We start from the raw sequence: 27,180 nt of genomic DNA on the forward strand, positions 1-27,180 counted from the left end.
AAGAAGCATACAATCCCTCTTGCTGCTAATGACCTCAGTAGTAATGGGTAATAAAATGGGGGTCTGTAATAGCCTCTTGCTGGGGCTGTGCACAGAGGAAGCTGCTCTTGCTGTAGTTACTGTGAGTCAGATGCTCCTGACAAGGCAAAGTGTGAAACCATGATGAGATATACACCTCAGGTGTAAAGAAATAAAATGGTTTCATTGAAGGAAAAATCAGTGCAAATTGTAATGAAATTGACAGCTGTTGAGAGCTGCCTAAGTGTGTAAAACCTCTGTGTTAACTTGAAGTTTGCTCTCCTTTTTTCCACATCACACTGTGTAATATGGCATGGCAAAATGATTATACATTTGAACATAAGACTAAATTTACAGCTTTCACACGCTAGTAAAAAATAGAGCATGACAAATAAGGAGTAGATTTTTAATGCATGCTGTAAAAGTGAAGCTTTAAAAAAATGTGGACATTATTGTTTATCCTCCTACAGTAAATGTCAGGTTTTCTTTGTACACTATATATCACAGCATATAGGAGGCTTGCATCTCAGCAAGACAAGGCTGCTTGGCTGACCTTCAAAATAGTTCATCAAAATTAGTGATGCCCAGAAAAAAGGACTTCAGTGGATAATGACTGTGAAATTAGGAAATGGGAGGCCGGGGCTATGCAAATGACAGGACAAGTCATGTGCAAAAGTCAAGATGAACTGCATATTAAGACATAATACAGGAGGGAATTAATATTGCATTTGCTCCTCGCACCCCTATGCCGGGTGCTGGAAATGAGAAATGTGAAGTGTGTGTTAGTCCTGGGTGGGGCTGAGCCTCCTTTATTCTATTTGGGGCTGGAAGCCTAGTGTAGTCTGGCACTGCTCAATAAAGTTAACGGAGAGCATCAACACCGGTCCGTCCTATTTGACATCGCTGCCCTTTACTCCACATTTTCAGTACAAGCTGTTCATTACGGCAGTGCTTTGTTTTTGTTTTATGCTACAATGGGGACAATGAATAAGGTGATATGCATGCAGGGTGCGTGTCAAGAAAAGCCCCTTAGTTACCGGACGAGATTTTAAACAGCTAAATTACATTCTGAAAAGCATGAAAAATTCAAAGGGGTGTCATTAGCTACGAGGTGGCCACACAATTTAGGTAACCTTGGTGAAGACAGACTGTCACCAGTTATGTCTGCTCTATCAGCTGCTGACATCAGCCTGAGAGGTACATCTTACACTCACTTCTACACTTACATACTAATGTATTCATGCACATACACAAAAGCACTGCCGCCACAACATGTTAACAATTGCAAAAGGCGCAGCAGTATCAAGCGCATCTCAGTTGCTGTTTGTCATCCAAATGTCAAGGAAAGGAGCTTTTAATGGTATTGCACATCATAGTAGTGAGTGGCAGCATCCAGACACACTCCAAGTCCCCTATGTCGCCAGAGCAATTAAGGCACCCTGACAACTGTGGGGGCTCTTTCAGTGTCACAACAAATCATTTGTTTTGAGGAGTCATGCACTCACACCTTTCTGCTGGGAGTTAGTTAGAGGACTGTGTGTGTTCTTCACTATGGCTCCTCCTCCAGGCACTCTATATCTTCACAATAATAGATCGCTGTTGACAGCGTCTCTAATGAAATGTTCTCACATGACATGTCGTGCGTGTGCAATGAGTGAACCGCAGCATTTTTGAGGCAATCTTTCACGTCCTCAGGTATGACATATTTGCCGTGTTGTATAAACGGCGAGCTCTGAGGAGCATCGCAGCAGATGCAGATCATATCAGAGGGTGCTGAGGGGTTTGTGTGTGAGAGAGGAAGGTCGAAGGATGGCGGTTGGGGTGGATGCAGTGTGGGTATATGCTCATTGGCACACTCACAGTCTTGTGTCCCTTAGCCAGTCTCAGTCATCATTGGTGTCATAATGGTTGGAGGGGTTGAAGTGTGTGTTTGTGTGCACGTTGTAACACCTCAAGATAACACTTAAAATCAATTCCACCAATCCTGTTGGAGTCTTTTTTTAGCAGTTTATTCCATGTCATCAATTTTAAAACTAAAAAATGTTTAATCTGTGCTTGTTCTTTTTGTCTGTGCAGGTTCCAGTGTCAGTGGCTATGATGACACCTCAAGTGATAACTCCACAGCAGATGCAGCAGATCCTTCAGCAGCAAGTCCTGAGCCCTCAGCAGCTCCAGGTTCTTCTCCAGCAGCAACAGGCCCTCATGTTACAGCAGGTAATCTAACACAGCTGACATTCATGTCATAAATAATTTTTTCAGACAAGGCCATCATGTTTCAAATGCAGAACGCCTCAGTTTGAAATGAAAATCTTCTTATGTATAGGCTATGTTTCACCAAGATAAATTCACTTTGAACTGCTGTTCTTCTTTCGTTTTTAAGCCTCAAAGACAACATTCCTCAAAGTATTGAAAATTCTCACAAAACCCACTGCTGAGTTCACATGACTGACAGACTTTGACTCACATGTCGCCTTCCTCCCTTTTTTGCAGCAGCAACTCCAAGAGTTCTACAAAAAGCAGCAGGAACAGCTCCACCTCCAGCTCCTACAGCAGCAGCAGCAACAGCAGCAACATGCAGGCAGCAAGCAGAGTAAAGAGGTAGGGCTGACATCACTCCAACCGCCTGCCATTACCAAACCTTGGCCAGACAGAGCATGGAAGGCATGTGTGCGCTCTCCCTCAACTCCATCTGCTTTCAGACTGTGGTTAAAGCAGAGAGTGGTTGGGGGGGGAATCAAGTGCACTCATGCTTCTGATTAGCATGTCAGACTTGTTGGATAAATGACAAAAACTGACTGATATTGTGCTAAGAATATATTGTCTCCCTTTTTCTGGACACATATCTACATTAAATGTACATATTTTATAGAGCCTGAGACTCAGGTCCATTGTTCTAGATTTTTTTTTCACATAAACAAGTGTCCTATGCAACAAAGAGATGACCGTTCCTGTGAGCTGTGTGTAGGACATAATGAAAGGCAGAAGGGAGAAGGCAGAAACACGGAGCATATAAATCTGAGAGGCTTTTCTCGGTAATTAACATGGAAATGGCAGAGGAAGAGAAGGCATGTAATTGTGAGATATCAGTGCAGAGAGCGCTCCCAGCTTTGTTGCCTGTGTTGAGGTTTTTTTTTCTCCATTTTTCTTTCTTGCTCTCTCTCTCTCTCTCCTTCACTCCCCATAGTACAGCAGGGCTTGCTCATAGGCAGCAGCTTAATGCGTGTTAATGACAGGCGGATACAGGCATCACTGTGGACAAAGCAAATTATTATTGTGCGGTCAGAAGAAGTTCAAAGACAATCTGGGAATTTTTGCTCTTGTCCCCGTTGAGTTCCATGTTTTGGAGAGCAAAAGAGGCTCCGAAAATTAAGCCCAATGTTAAAAGCAGACACACACTCACATTCATGCATGCTCACGCTCACACACGTTCATGTGCTGTCGAAGCTTCCAACTTCAAAGTCGTAGCTCCCTAATTAATGAACTGCGGGCTTCAGTTTGGACAAGTTGTGGCGTGATGCTCCCATAAATCAACATGACAGCAGAGCTCCTCGGCCTCAGATAGGGCCTGTCACCAAGTCGCATCAGATGTAAACAGTAGAAGAGCAGAGGGGGGGTGAGGGTGGGGGAGGGAGGGGGGAAGACAAGGAGGTGCAATTGATCAGTTGAATGGAGCATGAGAATAAAAGAAAAAAGTACTTTTGAAGCATATTATGTATGATCATAGGAAATGGATGCAGCCTCGAGAGGCTCTCCCCTCTGCCGATGTTTTCTTTCTCTTCCCATCGCTCTCATTTTTTTTTCAAGTCGCATTTCTAGCAGCCATGAAAAGACAGAATAAGAATTATGCAGTGACTCCCCTGTGGCTGCCAGACAATAACCCCCTGTTGTTGCTTTGTGCCTCTTTTATTTTAAAGACATCAAAATTTAGTTTTTCAAAGATCTTTAACTTTATATTTGAAGCTTGACAATAAAGGCCTGCCAGTGCCACTCTTTATCATTTGTCACGGACTGTATTTTTCTCTCCCTCGTGCCACTTCTTGTTAACCTCTTATTTGGTCTATTGGGTCTGGGGTTTTTAATGTGTCTGCATGCTGGGAGCACACAGGAGCTGCTGTCAGCTGATGGGACCAGAAGAAAAAAATGTGAAGGGGAGAGAGTTAAATTCATTTGCAGTACTTGATTTTCTTTCTTCCTTCTTTTTTTTTTCTGAAAAGCCACCCTCTATTTATTTAGCGTTTTGATGAAAGACATTGTTCCTTGTGAACTCCCACCCCCGTAGCACTATTATCTTTATCTCAGGCTGTCAGACAGGAGTGGGTGAACAGAGAGCCACTAAAGACATGAGAAACTTCTCTCACACTGGTGGAAGGGAAAAAAGAAGCAGCCATCTTTCATAAACAGGGCAGATCACAGGAGATCGCAGGCCACCTGTATCCTGAATTTCACTGAAATCCCTGTGAGATCTCTATCACGTCTCTCCTCTTCCTCTGTCTCACTTTCTCCCTTTTGGGTTAAATCGCAGGAACAGGGTTTCTCTTCAATTTTGACCCTCCACTACCATTGTCAAAGTGCCTTCTTCCTCTGATTGATCCAATGAGACGACCCAGCTTTCTGTAATAGACCAGCGCTGCCCAAAGCTTTATTTTTAGTCAGTCAGTGCAGGAGCAGCCGGCTGGGTGTGGGGCAGGAGGGAGGGAGGTAGAGGAAGGGATAGGAAGGCTGCTAGACCTTTTTTGACAAGCCGAACGGGGGTGGGCGGAGGGGACCCATTTTATCTGGCTGTTTCAGTGGTTTCTGAGCCGCCAGCAAGTGACCTGACTGCCGTGTTGCGCTGAGACCTTTTTTGTATGCACTCAATTGTGAGAAGTAAACAAAGTGGTGTATCCTGTGTTTGGTAAAAGGGTGCGGTGCACAGCTTGGCAGCCCCGGCACTGCTTTTAGTGCCCCCTCTCCTCCCACCCGCTTGACAACTGGCCTTGTATACTCATAAACAGACGTTCTTCGTATCCTGTTGAGTCTCAGGCATGCTTGTTTTGTCCTTATCTTTCAGAAAATAGAGAAGGTGTCCTAATAGATCTTGTTTAATTGGCGATAACTGACATTTTGTTGAGTTGACCGCGGATTTATTGAGACAAGGATTGATGAAAGGGTTAAAAGTCATCTCCGTCTGCTCTGTGCCCCTGTTATCTAAATAGCATCTCTCATTTGTTTTGACTCATAGGGGATTGGGGATATTAAATAATTTCCTTCTATTTATTATTCTGACTTTGTCTTTTTTTCTTTCCATTTTCTTCTGCACTCTCCTTTCACTTTTTCATCCCCTCAAAGTTCACACGTTTCACTTTTCAGAGCCAAACGTTCCTCACGTAACCCCAACATGTGCAAGGACACATCACTATTTCATGAAATGCTTTTTGATGAAACAGCCACAGCACAGTAACATCAACAAAACAGCAACCTCTCAGTCAGTCCGTATACGACTGAACACAGCTTGCTGCGCTCGCCGGGGGAAACAGTGTATCCCCGAGCTCAGCGCCATGCCTGGGAGAGTTGTGAGAGTTGCTAGGGTGGTTATTAAGCACTTTGATTTAGTCACACGTTGTTTGCTGAATTATGAATGGCTGTAATTAAATTCCTGTGGCTCTTATTATGAATGATTAACTATGTTGTTTCATTGTTTGTCATTTGCCTCCCGACTCCTCGTTAATTAAGAGAGAGAGAGATGTATAGTCTACCTGTCTTAAGGGGGCACAGACAAACCCCACACCAAAGACAAAATTTATGAAAGTTACACCAAGCTATAGTGTGTAAGCACACGTGAAATCCATTAAACTCTTTTTTTTATGAATGATTTTACATCCTTATTGTGAAATGTTTCTGTTAAATGGTCTACACAGATGTTTTACTGAACACAAACTCTGTTTCTGTGCCACCAGCAGCAGGTGTCAGCACAGCAGTTGGCCTTCCAGCAGCAGCTCCTGCAGGTCCAGCAGGTCCAGCAGCAGCACCTGCTCAACCTTCAGAGGCAAGGGCTGCTCACCATCCAGCCTGGACAGACAAGCCTGCCATTGCACTCCCTCACTCAGGGTCAGTATCTCTTATCAGCCTTCAGAACATCCAAATCTCTACCTCCATCAGGTCACTATTGCTCAACACAAGCACTGTTGTAACAACACACTGCAACAAAATAGTCTAGGCATGACTTGTATCACACATGTATTTGCAAGTTTTAAAGGATCGTGTGCAAAGGAAGAATTGGCCTCCAGTTGTGTACAGTAGAGATTAGGATTATTCACATGCATCAGTCTATTAATACAGGATTTTTAGTTAAATATTCCATATTGTGCATTTGGTTTGGTAGCTGTAACCTGTACATAGACTTTGGCTGTGTATTTGAAAATTCTACTAAACAAAATTATTTTTTAGGTCAAAGATCACATTATTTAATACTATATAAATAAAAATTTGATTTAAAAACATGATTTTTTTAAAAAAACATCTTTAGAGCTTTACTCACAAAACAGTCAGATTGCTTGTGGTATGAATTTACAGAGTATTAATTACATTATTGAGACATTGTAGCAAGAATCCATCCAGAATGATTTGACCTGCCATTGTTACTTCGTGGCTACAATCACATCGCCTCTACTAATTGACTTAACCAAAGTGAACAATACACCAAGTATGTAACTACTGTATGTGTTTCATGACTAAAGACACACCTATGTTAAATCTTAAGTCAACTCTATTTGTTGAATGGCATGTGTTACCTTTCAGTCCAGGGCAGTCTGCAGTTTACTGCTATTACTATGTTACACTTGACTTTAGAAGTAACATATCCCATTGTTCAGACATGGAGATCCACTCTTTGGCCTTCAACTCTTTGTCCTGTCCTGTGTCTGTGTCTGTGATTGGCATCCTTTAGCTTGGAGGAAGACTAGATCTATTGTTCCTAAACTGCCGGTGAACTTGTTATTGTGAAACCGCCTGTTACCTGATAGGGAGTCAATACTTGTTGTTTGGCCAAGAAGTTTATTTCTTATTTATTTTCTAATGTTTTGTTAAGGAGTGGCCCCCTCGTGACAAAAGACACAGTCATAAGGGTTTTAGAACATGACATCGACTATTCAGCATTCCCAGCTAAGACAAACAGTTTTGAAATAACAAGATAAAACATGGGAGGCTTATGGAGGGGGGGTGCTTAGGTAATAGGCAAACACAAACACGGTTTGTACAGTGGTGTTATTGTTTGGACTGGGCATGGAATCACTCATCCGCTTACAGACAATTGCCATTGGCACAGGCGTGGGGCAGTGCTATGTTGTGAGTGTGCTTCGTTGAATTGCTCTGTGTCAGATGTCTGGCAAACACTCACACACCCCTTGAGTAAAGCATTATATGAGTGATATGACTAGTTACTGTACTTATGATAGATTTCACAACAGGCACAGAACATCCTGTTTATTCTATGTGATCACCAAATGCCTCTGAGGTGTCTCATCATATCAAGACAGTGAGTGTACTGAGTGTATATCCTTTTTCCATGGCCTTTTCAGTTTTATGCTGTCAGTGGTTAATTCTGTTAAAGCTGCAATTTCAGTTACTTGTATTAATGGGGAGATTGCGTGTGTCACACTACATGCTTAATTTCTACTGGGCAATTACTGAATAATTGTTTGGCATCTCAATGATCTGTCAGAAATTATAGAATTATATAAAAATACATTTTTATACTTTACTCTTAATTCTGAATGACTGTATTTTAATGGCAGTGTGGTGAAAATAAGTATCATTTCTCATTTGTAGCATTTACTCAGACCTGGGTATATTGCCCTTTCCGTCCACTGATTTTTAACTCTGTGTCTCAGTAAGCTGTTACAGTACTTAGGCTTGTGCTTCAGGCCCCCAGTTTGTCTTCCTATTCTACACATTTTCTGCTTGGCTGTTTGAAGTTATTGATGACCTTTCTGTTTTCCACATCACTAAACCCTTTCATGCATCAGCGGGCCAGGCCTATGAGGCTCAGATCTAATCTGCAATATTCAGCTAGCAGTTAGCGCTGCATCGGAAGTGATGGCTTGATCTGTTCTGTTTGGGTCTCAGTGATTGTGGATTCAAACTTGGGGTAGTAAAATTACCATGACTTTTTAAATGATGATTTTTATTTCTTTCATTTAAAAATCCAGATATCAGTATAATTTATTTTAAAAGGCCAATGCTACTGAATGCAATCCTGAGCTGGGACAATAATTAAAGAAGGAGTAATTAAAAGAAAAGTAGCTATTGGTTAGATCTACTATGATGCAGTTTACAGCTCAGTTTTATAAATGTCTGCTTAGCTATACTGTTGGCTGAGACAGATTACTGTCATTGTTCTGCCAAAACGATGGACTGAAGGAATGCATTTGAATTAGCTTTTCAAAAAATTGATAGCACTAATTAAGTATAAACTTGTAGATAGCAGTTTTGAGTGAAAAACAATTGCTCACATTATCTGGAGTATAATTTGTTTCTCTTGTCATAAATTCTTTTGACATTAATGTTCAAAGTCTTGGAAGCGGGCAGACGGTATCTGTTATAAATTACAACAGTGTGTTGGGAGGATATAACTCTCATAAATATAAATTTGATCCAACCACCCCACTCTTCACCCACCGCAGAAAAAGCCTGTCCTCTTGACCTGATAAGTGAGTCAGTCGCTGCTCAGGTGTTGCATATTTGTGTGTGTATAAATATTGCTGTACATGTGGCTGTGTGTGTGTCACAAGAGGTGGCCAGTGTTTGTGCACATCCTAGCAAAAATGGACCCTCACCCTCTGAGGTTGCTCTGCAAGAGCATGAGTTCTTGTAGCAGCACAACATCATTTAAGCTGTCTGGGAGAGGCCAGTGGGACAGTGACAAGACAAATTTGTCGGTAATATGAAAGAAAAGAATGTGGCGAGCCATGAAGTGCTCACAGAACAGCAGCACATCAGGGACAGCGGCGGGTAATGCGGCTGACCTGTCAGTGATTGATACGTCCAGCAGTGGGCTACTCGTAATAGTTCCTGCAGCATTAGGACAGGACATATTTCAGGCCTAAGGGGTGCATATCAGCAGGCCAGTGATTACGGCAACATAAACAGGGGTGCAGTAAAGGTCCCAGTCTGACGGAACAATAAACTAATAGCGATGTCACTGTCCCCCCATGGCACTGGCACAGTGTGCGAGAAGTAACAGCACGGTTTAAAGAGCCTGGAGCACTGGGGGCCATTTTTTATTTGGGGGATGATGGCCTGCAACTGATGTCATTATGAACCTTAAATCAACTTTCTGCTTGCTTGAACATGGTCACCTGGGTACAGGGGGACAAGGACAGGAAAAGGTTGAAGAGCTCGGCCTGTCTCTGTGCCAGAGCTACCTGCAGAGGTAAAATTGAGTTGGGAGGCCGGTGATCAATCAAGTGTCCCAACAACATACATTTTTTAAAGTGCTTGTCCGTATTTCCCAGTCGTAATGAGTGGAATAGTTGTGTTGAAAAATGGAAAGGGGAAAGATAAACCAATCTGGCATTTAAAGGATGGACAAACTGGGGACCCAGGAAAAGGGGATTTACAGATCAATGTCATTATGTGTCCCACAGTAATCAGATGGAGAGAAAGTCAATTCATTTTGTCCAAACACAAAATATAATACTCACTGAGACATTTGTGTAATGGTGTTTTATTGTCATTTATGTGGAATCATGAGCCATAGCTGTTGTTGAGTTTGAAGAGGTTAGGGTTAGGTGGGAGAACAGAGGGGGAAGCGAGCAATAAAACTACAGAGTAGGTCCAGAAAGAGACAGCTTGGTCCCACTCCGTTACCTCTCTCATCAGACCAGTCTATCCGCTGTGGTTTCATCTGAGTAAACAGTGGTGTTGGGGTCACCAGGACTGCTGGGTAATTGAGCCAGTGTGGGCTGCCCTGTCAAGCACATCGGCTAAAAATACATCGCCCACTGTCACCGGGCACCAAGTGGGGGGAAAATGATTGTTCCCGCTGTCGGAGCGCAGGACACTCGCATCACCAGTGACCTTCCCCTTCTAAACCAGCTATCACAGAAAACGAAGAAACAAACAAAATAAAAATAAAAACTTGAGTTCCAAACAACAATGTATCCTTTGATAACGCATTTGGATATCAACAAGCAGTGGATTAGCATGCTATAACACAGGCCGCAATATTAACCATGTTTAGGCTGTCATGGACGTGCACTTCGATTAGGGTACATCAAGACATTGAAGAGAATAAGGGAGAATACAGGCAGACAGAATAGAGAGGGTGTGTTGAAATATTCGAATGAGGAAAGACACTCCTTGGAACGTGGAAAGGTTATTGATTTGTCCTGCAATCATTTCCTGCTCTTTGATATGCAAACGATCTAGTGTGAATTTACAGCAATCCTATCAGACTCATTTCACAGTTCTTAGCCCCTGCGTCTCTCTGGAGTCCTCCGCCTCATTAGGCCAATGTTCTCCATTACCAGCATAATTAAAATCTTTAGTAGCTTATCAAATTAAAAATATTTTTGCTGATCGTATTGAGATCTTCACCTCACAGTTATTTTCCACAACAGGAATAAATTAAGACTAAGCATTTTGCACACAATGTAGTACAATCTGGTGCTTGAAAGGAGCACTTCTGGTATCTATAGAGCTGGTGATGAGAAACAGGGAGGGAGGGGGGGGATCCGGAGAATATAAACCCAAGGAGATAAGCATGTGCAAATCATCTTTCATTTGCCAGTGCTCATTTTGAGAATGGATTTAATTAATTGTAATGTTAAGCGAGCAGTCTTGCCCATTTGCTCTGTGGTTAAACTCACCACATATCTGAAGGCTTCTTTCACCACGCTCAAAACCTGTGGCTCATTTAAACACAGATTTGAATACAAAATCCACACATATTCTGCTGTTAAAATCAGGCTTATCCACATGTGCTGTGTTTTGACTGAAAACACGAAGAGCACACAGATTCTCACCCATGAGGTTTAATCTTATTTTACATATCAGCTTTATTCTTATTTGTGTCAAGTGAAAGCAGACTTCTCCGGCACAGGAACAGACACACCATAGATGGACACATATATATTGTGTGCCAACAAAGGCTCTCTTCTCTGAGACACGGAAAGTGGGGTGCACAAACACAGCATTATCGTTCTTCATCCCGAGTCTGGCCCTGGGTGTCGGGATTGCTGTCACTCATAAGCAGAAAAAGGACACACGCGCTCTGTAGATGTGTTTGCAGCACACAGAAAGATGTCGTCTGTCTTCAAGGGATTTTTTTTCAAAGGGCTATGTGAGCTGCAGTGGGCTTGACTTGTTAAATGAGGTTTAAGTCTTGTGTGTCAATTGGAGGCGGTGCAGAGCTTTAAGTATTTTGCACATTAATGCGCTTTTGAGAATATTACCCCAGGGTCCTGTTTCTCAAGGAGACAGGGGAGGATGTTTTCTAGTGTTTGCTATTGTAAACTTTTTGTTGTGTGTGTTCTGCACATCCCTGTTGTTGGGAGAAAATGATGGTGATTATTCAGATTTCATGCCTTGTCTGGATGTTAATTATTTACTCTGGGCATGAAATTTGCGTGAATGCCAGGGATTTGTGTATACAAACACGCTTCAGATCACAGGAAAAATGGGAGGGAGTGAAGGAGGTGGTGGAGAGAGGAGGAGGAGGAGGGAGCTCTCAGTGCATTACCCTGTAGTGGAATATTTTCTAATTAATACTCGGCTTTGTTTACAGATGCTTTGATTTAATTAAGTGATGAAGAGAAGAGTTGGATTAGCTCTTAATTGATTTAATTATCCAATTTGTTTGTCTCAGGCATGATTCCAGCAGAGCTGCAACAACTGTGGAAAGAAGTGACAAATGCTCATGTGAAGGAGGAGCACAACAACAGCAGCAGCAACAACGGCCACCGGGGCCTCGACCTGTCCTCCCCGGCACCGCCAAAGAACCCACTCCTCAACCAGCATGTTTCTACCAATGGGCAGTACATGAGTCACAAAAGAGAAGGGTAAGTCCCTCCATCTGCAAAGAAGTTTTTCTAAATGTTTTGTTTTCTCTGATTTGCATGTGTCCCACTGTGTTTGCATGCTCAATTTATGGGTCAGTGAAGACATACAAGCTTAAAGGGATCACAGCTAATCTATTTTCACTTGTAACCACCTACTGGTAACTGTTGATCTGAAACAGTCTTCACTGTAATGGAACCGAAGGCCTATGTGACATACAGTCCTATTTCAATTATCAATTTTTCACAAGCCTCCAGTCGATGGTGGTCCCCAAAGATCAGCGCAGATTACCATTTACTTATAGATTGTAAGTAGTCATTACAAGTATGGTTTCTTTTCTGTGTGGATTTTATTGGAACACCTGGAAGGAATACAGGGATCTGGAGAAATAGTACATGCAGTGGAAACTGCATTGCCATACAGGTAATAAGTGAACAGGACCTGTCTTTGTTCACTCAATGAGAATTACAGCTATATTTCCTTGAGAACATTTAATTTACCAGTGAACTTCCTTGTATGCTGAGAAGTTGTTGACACATAGATTGAACCTGTCAGTTTAGGATTAAAAAAATACACAAGAACAATAAGCCATTATAGGATAAAAAAAACAAGCACTGGCTCTATCATATTTTCTACAACCAGGATGAATCATGTATGAAAGGCATTTGCTTTCTGAGCAGTGTGTGTGTGTGTTTCTGTGTACGTGTCTTTAAGGAAGGAATTAATTTGGCATCTTACACATTTGCTTGTTTTCTTCCACCAAAGCCTGATCTTTGAACTGCTAGTGAGGAGCCTCCAGGCACCATGAGCTCACTGCATAACATCTGACTTGTGTTTCAGTGATCAAAACCTACGCGTCATTATGAAAGCAATGCCGATGAAAACATGTTTAGCACAGTAAGCCGGCAGGCCCTCGGAGGTGAAGAAGGGCTGCTCGTGGGGAGGGCCTTGGAACGGGGTGGTGGTATGTGAGTGACATCAGGAGAATATGCAATGGTTCACATATGAAGAGATACAAATAGAAAATAGCTATTTGCTTTTAAATTAGTGCTGTTGTTTTTAAATAGTTTCCTGGCATACTACCTGCGCAGGTTTACCCTCTTTACTGATATCTTTTTGCAAGTGAAGGAAAAATATTTTAAGACATGGCCGTTCCCACACTTGACAGTATCCACAGGCTTCCAGTCCTTCACCCAGCGTCTGGCTGTATGTCTGGTTTTGTGCAGTTAAAGACAAATCGCAAGGGAGGATATTGACTCGCTCACTCCATCACAACTTGTCGCAAGCGAGCAAACAAGGTGAGCATCGATGGCAGGAAAAGGCAAGAACCAGCCTCTGCTGAGGGCTCCATGAAACATAGGAAAAGACATAACGCAAGAGCTGGCAGCCCCTCTGCCTGGCGCTGACTGTCAGAGATTAAAGAAGATGTCAGCAGCAGTTTAACACAGGCTTAAGTGAAGAAGGCAGTCTCAGTCTGAATATTCTTGCAGTATCTTAGATCTGTCAGAAAACCAAGCAGGTGATTCTCATCCACAACCATCTGTTCAAGGAAGTGCATCACCTACACCCAGAGATTCAAATGTGCAATTACGCAGAAAGATGACTGATACAAAGTGAACACAAAACATTCCTTATTAAGTGCTGAATGATGCTAATTTAGATCCACACAACCAATAATCCTTTCTTGTGTTAATTTTGGAACATTTAAATCGCACAACTATCAAGAGCATTATTCCTCTTTTGATGATGCAGACTCAATTCTAATCAGACTCCATGGGAAGAAAAATGAAATATTATTAAGTATGATTATTCTAAGCAAGGCTCTGAGAAAACGTCTGTGTTATAATCCAGGGATTTGAATAATCAGGTTGAAGATAATGGGCTGGGCCGGCCTGGGCGTAAATAGAGAGCATCCACTCATCCTCCCAGTGCTGAACTTAATGAACTTTTAATTGATGCGGTTTTGCAAGTCCTTTTGTCATGCAACAGAAACAAGCCTCTCTGCTGATGGGCCTGTTTTCCCGACTGGCTTCAGATTGGTTTACAGCAGGCCCTAAGTACCATGTAGTTAGTTTCATGTGTCATATAAAATCTGCCAGGCACAACGACGCCTGCAACTAAAACCTTAAGTGCATCCACAGGAATCACTCACCGGCTTTGCACTTCCGTCTTAAGGAAGGAGGAGAAATTCAATCACTGCCGGCTTGACACACCGAAGATGAGGCACGTGTTCCTGCTTTTAGTTGTTTCAAAGAACACTCTGGCAAGCTAGGCTGGGATTTCTGTTTGTCTGAATAACATCCCTGATATGACCAGAGCCTGAGTCACTCAATCTGTCAGCCCATGTTGTTTCCCAACCCACGAACTGTGATGCATAGATAGAGATATACCCCTGTGAGCTGGGTCATCTTTATTCAATGATTTGCTTATTTAAATCAAACGTGCCTGATCTGTATCTGACACAAATTCCCAATACAGTGCTGCATCAGCGTTGTAAGGGGGAGCATCCTCACAAAGCGCTTGGCCCACTTTACTTCCCAACAACCATCAGTAACCACAGCTCAGGGACTGTAACACAGCAATCTGTTAAGGAGATAAATAATAAGATTTGGCACAGCACTCCCATCTCTCTCTTGCCTTTCATTTGTCTTACATGAGAAAAAAATGATAATTAAATCATTGAGGGTAAATCATGCAGTGGCACCAGGATGGAGGGATGGGTTCCAGTGTAGAGCTTGGAGAGCTGCAGAGGAGAGGAGAACACACATGGGAATAGGCAAACATCAGCACCAACAGTGAGGGAGAGTGTTGTGACTGGCTTTACACACTGTAGCCACACTCTGACCCAACATGGTAGACATCAATCTCTCCACTTTTGCTGATAGATTGAGTCTGTCAGCGCAGGATGCAGTAGATCTTTACTTGTTTATGGCCCAAAGCATCTCATCAAAATAAGTGAGTTAGAAAACAACTGGCTTGCAGCTGTCAGAATCATCTTTGTGTGCTCCTGTCTGTCGGCACATAAGCACAGTGCAACACCTGGAAGGTTCACACACTGTCTGTCCAGGTCTATAGTCACTTTAATGTTCCTTCTCTTCTAAAGGAAGCTGATGACATGGTTTTCCTCATCGCTGTTACAAGATCATTAGAGTGTTCTTCCCCCGGGCAGCCTGACAATAATAACATCCTGACAGACCTGTCGTGGGTGCAAGTCAAATTTAACGCAACACAGGGAACTGCTGATCATTTTTTTTTTTTTTTTTCAGAACATGTGCTCAAACGGGAGAAAACCCCATGAATACTACACTCTTCTCCCATTACACTAATGTAGCTCATTTGGTGTAAATTCTGTCATTTACTACTGTTTAGCCATCTACCGTTAAAAAGGGCTCTTCTGCCGCCAGCCGCTCACAGTGCTTTGTGCTCACTGATTCCCAGCGCACTCCACATTTCAATATCTTATTAATACAGAATTAACCAACAAGCCTCCTTGCAAAGAATTAAAAAAAGGGATCTCTTTAAATTAAAAACCAGCGTTACCTCCACCAGTCCACACATTTCCTTGTTAAAAACTCATTATAATAGGTCTTCTGCCATCTATTTATTAGCTGTATCAAAACACAGGTCTTAATGTGAATGCATTATTCATAATTGAATAAAAAAAAATTCAGACTTTTGAAAGAGAAAGAAAAAAGCTGCTAACCACATTCATGAATGCTTGACTGCTTCCTAATTGCAATGCAATTATCACATGTTATGAACAATGTGAACTCTTAAGCAAGTAATTATAACACAAGGAAACCTGTGACGACCTTTAAAATTTCCTACTTGAGGTACAGCTTTACTAACATTGATACAAATGAGATTTTAATCTGAACACCAGCTTGTTTAATCCTGCAAAATTGGTACACCATGGTTAGATTTTTTTTTTGTAATTCATATTTGCATTAATTTTTAAATTACCCAATTTTTAAATCATCCAGGTGGATGATTGGCTGCGAAATGCAAAATGTTATTTATTTGTTTCCTTTTTGGTCCTCAAACCGATCCCCCGAAGTAGCAGAATTAGACATTATCTCTTATTAAATCTATGTATATGAATGAGATTTTTAGAGGCTGGAGTTATTCCCACGTGGCAACACACAAGAGTTTGTGGTGCAATGAATCTCCTTATCCGTCCCCTTGTCTTAGAGAGCAGGGCTCGCACCGGAGGAGAAGCAGCAGCATTGTGCTCACGAGCCGCCAGAAGCACAGGTGGTAGCGATATAGGCCAGTCCCCCAGGCTCTTGTAGCTGAAAGTTGTGTGTCTTGTATAGTGCCTGTGTCCATATGGCTGCCTGTCTCGCTCTCTTAGCAGACACTGCCTCCACACAGGCTGCTTTCTCTCAGTTCTGATTGTGGTTAGCTGTGGTTCCACGCCTCTCGCCATATGGAAGATGTTGTAAAGTTTGTTTTTCAGGGATGTTCCTGCTATTTAGACTGATTGTACGAAGCCATACGCTCCCAATGGATGCGCGCTTGTCAGCCCCTGGTGACATGGATTGGTCAGTAGATAAATTGATACCAGGCGAGGATGTTTACAGTTTGTACACTGTGGGAAACTGGAGGTTTTATGTTGTGCTACAGACTCCTCCAGGTGGGCTTTGAGACATGATGCAGCAGGCGGCACAGGAAAAAACAGCGACCCAGGGAGCCCCCTAGCAGTCTTGATCAAAGTAAATTGTAACATGGCTCAGTGATACTAAATAATTACATATTGATTTGCTTGTGCTTTCACAACAAGAGTCCTCTCTTTTAAGAGCAGAGCAAGCAGTGATCGCACAGGTACACTGATTCCACAGAACCCAAGGTTCACAGATCAAGTAGAAATCAGTGTTTTCATGTGGAAACAACATATAGGATTATGTGATGAAAAAAAACATTTTGAATCAAAATTTTCTCTCTAAATCTCATTTCTAGATCTACGCTAGAAGACCATTCTCCCCACGGTCACCCTCTATATGGCCATGGTGTTTGCAAGTGGCCTGGATGTGAGGCGGTGTTCGATGACTTCCAGTCATTCCTCAAGTAAGTAAAAGTCATGCTCGGTGGTATGTTTCTATCACAGTTTGTTTGTCCTCTTGTTGGGTCGATTACACATTTGGTGACCCCCAGCGACTCAGAGGCTCTGCAGGTGCAGTTGGTTGTTATTCTTGAGTCTGGGTTGGCCCTCTCTTGACAAGGGTACTGTGGTGGGGTCTCCTTCTGGGAACGGCATGGGCCTCTAATTCCTGTGATAAGTGCAGTTCCCATGGAGACGGGGGCCGTTTTTCCCAAACAAACAACGGTAGGATGTTTATCTGTGGCAGCTCACACTTAGGGCGCTCTGCATGTTTGCCCTTGTCACTGGACAGGAGGATTTCTGTATTGTCTTGGACTGCGTGCTCAGCTTTTTCTATCTCTCTGGTGTATTTGTTTTCCTTCCTTCTTGTCTGTGACTTGCTTTTTGGTTCGCAGGGTTTATTTTATGAAAGGCCCACAACTCACTTCTGTTAAAATAATACAGTAAATTACACCAGTTTAGTCGACATTGCCTGCTGCGTAGCATCTTTCTGTGCTATATAACAGATTTGAAACCTTTGTCCAGCCTGACATATGCCATTGTTTTGCTTCCTGATTCCCACTTTGAGTCAGACCCCTGGTTTACTAATCAACCCTGTGTGCAGTGCGCTCTAGGTAATCCAACACATAACAGTGCCATGGTTACAGAAAGGATGAAAACATCTGCGTTGTGGCAGCAGATCAATGGCTCACTGTCACCCCGGATTAGTCGCACTTTAAACAAGATATGACACAATTCCATTATCCTAAAACAAGCACCCAGCGAACACACAGGCAGCAGAGAAAGGTGCTGCAGAAGAATGCCTCACAGGCTGCTAAAAGTTTTGACTCCCTTTGAATCCTCTTTTCATTGTTTACATAAATCCGCTTCAAACCAGTCTGCATTTGAAAGGCTTATCGGCCTATTTGTGTAGTTAGGTTATAGTGTCTGTGTGATTGAAAAGAAGTTGTATATTTTTCTTCTAATATGATAAACATCCTGAGCTATTAAAACATGTATACACTCACACAAGTTCACTCATAGATGCACATATTTTAACTTTGGGAGTGCCTGCTTAAATCTATCATTATTTATTGTATTCTGACATTGCCTCACCCTTTGTTTATAGAACAGAGGAGAATTAAATTCAACGCGCCCGGTAGAGCTCTGCCTTAAAAAGTCTCGAAGTGCACTCTGCTATGTTTTTACAAGTGTTTTTATCATGGCAACATCTTGTTTACTTTAGTTGCCTGCTCAAACTGCTTGGAACATGTTAAGAAAACATTTGGGGAGAGTCTCCACAAAGCTGCCTTTGTTTAACAGCAGGCAAGAGTGCGAGCAGCTCACCAAGGTGTTAACTCTCAAACCCTTAAGCACTTCCACATGAAACCCAGCAACTGATACTGCAGGCCTCCAAAAAGAATCAAAAATAAAAACAAAGAATACATCAGGCTTTATAATTTTCTTACAAAAGTCTCCTCAGGTTGGAAATATAAGTGAAGAGAGAGGTGTGTGTTTGTGAGTGTGCAGAACAGTCAGCAGAACACAGTGTGCTGTGTACCATGGAGAAAGAAAGGTGAGGAGGACTCTAACGTCAACCAGATTTCTGCTCCACATGCCAACAGTAACAACTAACACAGGGCTGAAATGTTGTTTTAAACTGCCTGTGTATTTATTTTATCTTTTAAAGAAAACATTACATACCTACACGCACTATCTTGATAAATACAAAGCACTAAATCCTTGTTCCTGTTTTCGGGTTCAGCACAGACAAAGGGTGGGGCCGGGTTCAGAGAAGAGCCTGGTGTTTTAATTAAGGTCAAGACCCTTCTCTTCAGTGTCCAGTCAGAGGTCAGATCCAGTGAAACACTACAGTGCCCTCTAGTGCTGCACTGTCTTTATACTCAGACCACAGAAACTCGTCTCTCACACCTCACATTATGCAGTGAAAACAATTGTAAAAAAAATGGTCATAATAAAGAAATAAAAAAATTTGAACGATCAATGAAAGTTAAAAGAGAAGTAATTATTTTCAAACATCAAAAATAACAGTGTTAAATGTGAATACTGCTGTGCAGATGTGTGCATTTAATTTAAATTCAGCCCAACAGTAGAGAAGATAAACCTTCCTCAGAGACAGCCTTAAGCTGTGGCTCCAGTCTATATAATTACAAACTGTAAAGAAAAAAAAATATAGGCAAACTAACTGGTATGTAAAAAGCCGACTGCGTGAATATCTATTTAACTTGTTTTATTGTGGCAATTTACATTAGAGTCTGTCATTCTGCCAGAGAGCTTTTAAAAGTGGCTTCATTTGAAGTCCAGAAAGTGACACATGCCAACGTTCATAGTCTCTCTCTATGTCAATTCCCCGTATCCCCTGCTCCCGTGTCCAGACACTCCTCTCAAGGCTGCATTAGGGCCATCTGAATATTTCATTTCCTATTAATTATGCACTGTGACTCTCCATGTCATTAGAAGAAATAAAGTGGAATGTAACAAAGGATGAAAAGAAGCAGGGCACATGTCTCCTATGAACAGAGAAATTCCAAAGCTGCTCACGTAGGCCACCCTTCATTGAAAATTCAGTCTGTGCCAGTTAAATTGGAGTTGAAACGTCTTTACCTATTATTTTCTTCTTTGAAATTTAGTAAGATGTCCTGAAATGTTTACCAGTTTCATTTTCTGGCCTACTTAATTAAATGGGCATTTATTTGACTCAAACAAATGGAAAGCCCAGAGAGGTCTGAATTGATTTCAGTAAAGGGGGTTATTGCCCACGCTTTCTTTAAATATGCCTTTTTAATTCCATTTTTTTTGCCACAATAATTAACTTCCAAGTACTGAATGTATGTCACAGTCAGTTTGAAAAATGTATTATCAAAACACAATAGGAAGCCCTGAAGTGGGGGAGAGAGCATGTTTCCCATAAAGATTTAAATCATTCACATCAAGGTTGAAAACACCACAGCAGAAGAGAAGCCTTCATATTTCAAACGAAGCTCTATCCATTTTCCCTTCTTTCGTGTGTCTGTTTTCTGAGTGTAAATGTGGTCTTTAATGCACAAATGTGTTGTCTGTACATAAAGCAATGGTGTCAAATTTATTGGTCTATCATAACTCCTCTGCCATCGCAGGTTGGCTGTGGCTATTTTTGATTTGCAGTAAATGACAGAAAAAAAAGTGCATATGAAAAGGCTGCCACGTTACACACACCTTCTCTCCCATCTGCCGGCGCCACTCTGTGCACACACAGACATGCCTGGTGACAGTGACCTACATGGTCACCGAAGATGTGATATAATTTATGATATATATAATATATTGGATCCATTAGCGAGCATAATGAAGTAGTGAAATGAAAGGGTATTTGTGAAATCAGTTCAAACATCCTGCTCGGATTATGATTAAATGATTAATGAAATGCCCCTGCATAAGCATTTTCAAACAGTAATTCATGCGGCGGCTGATAAAATTCCTCCAATCATATTTCCTTCACTCATGAACCTTATCTCCACCATTTTATATAAATCACAGAAAAAACCCTGTCTGCTACCCAGTGAGCTACTTATTTAGATTAGTTATAAACATACAGGAAAAGAGAACATCTTCCCTGTATAAAATAATCACGCGTAATTATATCTATAATTCAAGTTTGTGACAGATCCCATCTCCTTGTCCTGTTGTCCTCTACATTTGGTATGCCTTTACTTGTATTCGCTTAATTTTAACAATTTAATTAACATACAAAACACCAAAAAAAGAAGCAAAATCAACCAGGCAAAGGAGAGCTGCAGTGAGAAGAAATGACATTAGGGCACTGGTGCATAATTTAGCAAAGGAATCCAACCTGAAATTCTTCAATCATCTCTCTTATCTGTGAGCTGTAGTTGGAGCAGACATGACCATCATGAAATATTGAGTTTCATTCTTGTATGTTAAAATAAGAATTTCTTCTTTTGTGGACAGTGTAATCCCTGCTGTTAGTTTTATGTATAGTATTTGCATATATTTTACCACATAGTCTCCATACATGTGCTTAGTTACAATATTGTCTGTTTAGTTATCATTAAACAGACTCGTTTCTTACATCTAAGCTGAACTGACATTAGTGACGTTTTTTGATGTTTTTTGTTTCCAGGCATCTTAACAATGAGCACGCCCTGGATGACAGGAGCACAGCCCAGTGTCGAGTGCAAATGCAGGTCGTACAACAGCTGGAGCTGCAGGTATTGTCCCAGCGGTTGTTTTGATCCAAATATTTATGTGTCCTCTCCTGCTGACACTTCCTCAGTGTCTGCCGAACCCCTCCCTGTCTGTCTGATATCAGCCATGGGGTCACTCATGGAGGGGATTTGGGGTGGTGGGGGGCAGAATGAAGTAATTTTGTACATTTGTGAATAACCAGTCATTAAAAATGTGTTATGTATGCATGACAGCCAGGAAAAGATATATGAAGGGCCCGGGGCTAAGTAGAGAAGATAATTACATTTTGAATTTTACTGGGTTTTAAAGTTATTTATGACTTTTAACTGTTTGGCACTAACAATAAAACACTTGGTGAAATGACTCCAGCGAACAGTGTGCATAGGTGCCCAGTGTTGAGCGAGTTAAAGGTACAGAAAAGCTATTTCAACATGGTGCAGCTATCTGTTGATATAGAAAAATCTGTGGTCTTTAACGTCCTTTTATCTGTGAGAAAAAGAAAAACATGTCTCCGTACATTAGGAATGCACTTATGGAAAAAGACGCGGTTCACTGTCATTCCATTAGGGGGTCTTTGTAATGGCCAGTGAGTCATACAGTAGGCCTGTGTGTGTCATGTGTGTGTTTTTTGTGACAGTGGTGGGTTAAATGGTGAACATGACCGCTAAGCTAATGTACACAGTTATTTGTTAGACTTTCAGAGCAAAAAAAAACAGCCATTTCATTAAACTACTTTTTTTAATTAGCAAAAGAAATAGAGAAAAGATCCAAAGTAATATGTTCCAGACTTAGAAAAATGTTCTGTTGTGGTTCACATATCAGCCACATAATAACTCCAAAATGACTGATAATGAGTATAAAACAGTTGTGGTTTACAGGATGTTAACATTAAACAATGACTTGCTGAAACATTGCACCATGCCTGCGTCCTGTTATTTCCGCCCTGGTGCTGTATTATCCAGAGAGATCGAGTGAAGGTTTATCAGACACAGACTTCCTCTGCATGCAGCCTGTCACCATAATTTAGGCTGGCAGCTAAGACAGCAGAGAGTTTTTAGACAGGTAGAAAGGCCAGGGCTTGTTATTGGCAATAAGACACAGTATATTTTAACCTTGACTTGGAGACTTAAGTGTTAAAGAACTTGTTGACAGCCTCCAAATCCATTTTGAAAACAAACAATTGAAAGATTGTGATTGTTGTAAATGATGTTTTCACTACCAAGGCATGTATAGAATTAATACAAGTACAGATAGATTTTTATGTGCGCATGTGTTAATAAAAATGTAATGTTTTCACTTTCTCATTACAGCTAGCAAAGGACAAAGAGCGTCTGCAAGCCATGATGACGCACCTTCATGTCAAGTCTACAGAGCCCAAAGCCACCCCACAGCCGGTGAGCAGCAACCCTGTCATACATCTCTCTGTCTCTCACATCCCTCCCCCGTCCTTTTGTTTGTCTTAATTGGCCAACATGTATTCATTAATCCCTTCCTCCATCTTCTTATTTATCTGCTAAATAACAACAGCTGTTCTCTTGAGGGAGGCAGTAAATATAGTTTGGACCACATCTGCTGACATCTGAGATTCAATTTAGTATCATTGATGAACTGGATGCACACTCTGTAATGGCCCCTCATCTCAAGCTCCAGGGAACTAGTTTGGACATACAGTAAAGATGGGGAAGTGCAGAATAATAGAAAGAATCATGTATGATTAATAATAATAGATTAAATGTGTGTTACCTGTGCAGAGAAAAAAGACATTTAATAAAACAGCAACAATATAATTCTGCTAAAATTGAAAAAAAAAAGACAACTGTAGCCTGAAATGAACCAGTACTACAAAATAAACAGGTTCAGCAAAACATTGTCTGGTCTGTTATGACTGAGAGAGGCAGAATATTGATGCGTTAATAGAGGGTAGCACTTACTAATCTTGAAAGTAACACTGATGTAAGGCACAGACATCTAAATACAGTGTTGATGACATCTACTGTATCTGTAATGTTCTTCACTGAGAACATTACAGCCCTCATTTAAAGGGTTAAAAAGTTTTAACCTTCAGCTATTATTGGTATGGAGTAATGTAACTTAAATGTTAATATCAATTTATTATCATCTTGACATATTCTAAACATTATACTTATCACTTTCAACGAATCCTGTGCCATAAAGCCTCCTTCTTAATCCCTATCCTATAGGGGCTAAGGCATAACATATGGCATTTAAGTGTCTGCTCTATTTTGTCATGTTTAAGAGGGGGGCCTCACCACCATATTTCAGTCTGCGTGACAGTTCATTCAGAGAGCCAAATGAGCAAAGATCATTTTACAGCAGGGCGTGAAATCACACACACACAGACACATACACACAGATGCACAATATACATGTGGGAGCCCCTCAACTCACTGTGCAGCTTGGATCATTTATTTACAGTCAGAGAGCTGGCTATTGACATCCAGAGGCTGCATGTGCGCTCCGCACAGCGCAGCCAGTCAACATAAAGAGCCCAGAGATGTCGAATGACAATAAGCTGTCTGTTAAAGCTGCGCCCGTGTCACACACTCTGATTGTGTAGATTAGAGTGCAGAACGAGGGCTCTGACACAGGGACATTTGTATATGAAAAGTGGTAGGGGCGCCTGATAGCATCTTGAGTTCGCTACCTCGCCTCTCTCCCCGGGGCTCGTGAGAATGGTTGTGTCAGAGCTCAACATTAACTCTCTCGAGGGGGCGAGCTGGGATTTTTATTCAAATAAATAGACTGCTGTTCTCCAGTGCAGTTTTGCATGCTGCGAGCTGCTGTGAAATGCTATGATAAATATGTCTGAGTTCAGCTGGCTGAGTGGTGGACTTACACAGGTCAGGGCCCACGGTCCCACTGAGGGTGTAGTGAGGCTGCAGCATCAGAGGTAGCCACAAAGAAGATTCAGAATGAAAGTATTCTCAGAGCTGACTGGAAATAGAGACACTCTGAAGAAAAAAAAAGTTCTTCCAGTAATTGCTAGTTCTGTTTTCTGTGCTGTTGAATATAAAAAAGGCACATTTAAGTAGCCAGCTGTCACAGCAAAGCATTTCAGATGAACTTGCTGGTTTACATTTAGTTATAATTAAAGACAAACAAACTGATACTGCACATTCACAGCATCAAATGAATAGGATTCATTTTATTCATCTGAGGTGGATGGGGGTGGGGGGAAGATCAAAACAAAATGTGCCACATTAGCAATGCGTGTTTCTGTGTGTGTGTGTGTTTGTATTTGCCTCTCTGTGTGTGGGTGGGTGTCTGCACACAGTGTCACTAAGCATTCTTGTCAGAAATCTGACCTTTTACGCCATACATAATTAAGGAGGGACTTTTTGTTTATTTTCTTTAGCAGCTTGCCGAGTCAAAGCCAGTATAATTAGATCACCAATTACCATTTAATTAATTTCAGTCTGAAGTCTCATTTTGTCTAGGAACTGGAGTGAGCCCAAATGGTGAGGCAAACAAAGGCAAGGCTATTACCAGCCTGTCTGGCCTATTGTTGAAGCCTCTCTGTGTTTATGGCCAGGGAATATGGATGAAACATGAAACAAAGCCCGCTAATCCACAGGAAGAGAAGTCAACACCACAGCCCCATTCTATTGATAGCATTGTGTCAGAAACACGCAAACCCAAGTGTAATTTATTTTGTTCATGATTTAGAATAACACGTCTTGTGCTACTGCTGCTGAGGATGTAGCCCACATTTGTGCGTGCATCACTGCAGAAATCCAAATTATTTGGGCAGACTCTGCCAAAAAAGGCAGAGTTCAGTCTCCGAAACATAAATAGACATTGTGAGGACTTGGACACATGTCTGGTAAAATGGGTGTTTTTCAGAAAACAAATGACACTAAATTTGGTCAGAGCAGCTTGCAGCTAATATTCTTGTTTTCTGTTATAAAATAACAATAAAACTAAAAATAAAAATAAAAACACTGCAGTGAAAATGTGTTGGGTGGCTAACAGCTACGTGATTGTAAAGTCAGATGTTAAAAACTGTCATCACCACTGTTATCAGCACATTTAATCCCTCATAATCAGCATGTGATGTCAAAGATGAGATGTTTCCTTCTCGCACTGTCCTCCCTTCCTCCAGCTTTTTATTTCTCTCTCTGTATTTTTCTTCTTCTTCTTCTCACACTCTGAAGTCATGTTTAATTTGGAAACTGGCCTCCTTCGGCAAATTAGCAATTAGAACAATTTTGCGGGAATATGTATATGTGTCATTAGTTTTCCTGCCAATTAATAGCTGGAGCAGGGGGTCAGGCTAGAATTTTCCACTTGACTGCTGCTCCAGTATGGAGGCTTGGCACTTGGCTCGGAGCTGCCGCAGCTGCTAGAAGCCATGCTATACCTTTGGAGGACTTGGCGTAATTAGTTTACCTTGTAGCCATTATTACTTTAAGTCCCTCCTTTGCCTTAGTCCAGTCCAAGACATCCTTGTTGATGGAACCAGATATTTTCTACACAAGGCTGTCCATGAAAATATTAAGTGTCCATCTTTACTGCGGCCGTGATAGCCCCGATGATGGAGGTCAGTCAGATACAGCAGTTAATCATCAGATCACCTCCGTAAGCAGCTCCTAATTAGAGTGCTCACAATACAATTTCAGCTTGTAATTAGCCCAGATTGGCTTCTTCCTCTGGCTGCCTTATTAACAGGGCAGCTCAGCGGTAGGTGAGGCTCTCACTGTCATTTTTCAGAGCTGCACAGGCAGCCCATCTCTCCTTCACAACTCAGCCCCTCGCCAGTTACCGTGGCTGGATGAGGTGGGGGTGTGTTGTCCAAACGGGACAAAAGATTAGACAAAGGCGGTGTAACGGAGAGCTGGGAACAGGGAGGGGAGAGGACTGGAAGCCTGGAAGAATAGAGGAGGTGGAGAGTGGATGAGCAGGGCTCCAGGGTTGTTTTCCAAACATTTAGCGAATGTTCATGGATCATCTGAGGGCCCGCCCGCAATTAGAGAGGAGATATGCATAGTCAATGAGGCAGAGACGCTGAGGTAATTAGAAGACTAACCGAGCTCTGTCTCTCTTTCTGTTTGTTTGGTCTGCTTTCCTTCTCTCAGCTCAACCTAGTGTCCAATGTCACGTTGTCCAAGACAGCCCCTGAGGCCTCTTCCCCTCTGAGCCTTCCACAGACCCCCACCACACCCACAGCACCTCTTACACCGTTATCCCAGACCCACTCCGTCATCACAGCCAACAGCCTCCACAGCGTGGGCCCTATGAGACGGCGCTACTCAGACAAGTACAACATGCCCATCTCCCCAGGTACACAGTGACAAATAAAAGCAGAATAACACAATCACACATGTATACTGTAACCTGTAACTGTATGCACACAATAATCAACATACATGATAATGTAATTCCTTCATGACACTTTTTTTTCCTGTCTACAGATATCAGTCAGAACAAAGACTTTTACATGAACACAGATGTTAGACCGCCATTCACGTACGCCTCATTAATAAGACAGGTAAGGCATCCGCTTCCTCTTTAACCATTTTCCGTTTTAGTGAATGGAAAAAAAATGGATCTTGCAGGAAATATAGCAGATACGCAATGCACTTCTTTCACTGCTCATTTATATTTGAACACAATTTCAACAGAAGAACAGATAAAGCATCTGCAAATGAGTCCAAAAATGCATTGGGAATTCAAAACACAACCACATATGACACTTTTGTTTGATTAAGCGTTTCAGTGGCTGTGATTATTACCAAATTCATTTCACACAACAGTAGGGATGAACCTGTTTTAAGATGGCCAGTCAATTATCGCTCGACCGCAGTAATCTGGGATCTCAG

The 27,180-nt window shown here is 41.8% G+C and overlaps 1 protein-coding gene across 12 annotated transcripts in view; it reads left to right on the plus strand.

Moving 5' to 3' along the window:
- The window catches only part of foxp1b (forkhead box P1b), a 136,346-nt gene that overhangs the window by 101,228 nt on the left and 7,938 nt on the right, over positions 1–27,180 (plus strand). For 9 of the 12 annotated variants that reach the window (XM_028407305.1, XM_028407309.1, XM_028407313.1 and 6 more), the window contains 9 exons: positions 2,095–2,232; positions 2,509–2,616; positions 5,955–6,105; positions 11,864–12,056; positions 17,014–17,121; positions 21,276–21,363; positions 22,651–22,734; positions 26,437–26,641; positions 26,773–26,849. In XM_028407305.1, coding sequence (XP_028263106.1) covers positions 2,095–2,232; positions 2,509–2,616; positions 5,955–6,105; positions 11,864–12,056; positions 17,014–17,121; positions 21,276–21,363; positions 22,651–22,734; positions 26,437–26,641; positions 26,773–26,849 — 1,152 coding nt within the window. The remainder of the gene's footprint in view (positions 1–2,094; positions 2,233–2,508; positions 2,617–5,954; positions 6,106–11,863; positions 12,057–17,013; positions 17,122–21,275; positions 21,364–22,650; positions 22,735–26,436; positions 26,642–26,772; positions 26,850–27,180) is intronic. The other 3 variants (XM_028407311.1, XM_028407312.1, XM_028407314.1) reach the window with 3 other exon arrangements.

Source organism: Parambassis ranga, chromosome 5 (assembly GCF_900634625.1).
Source record: "Parambassis ranga chromosome 5, fParRan2.1, whole genome shotgun sequence".
Classification (NCBI taxonomy): Eukaryota; Metazoa; Chordata; class Actinopteri; family Ambassidae; genus Parambassis; species Parambassis ranga.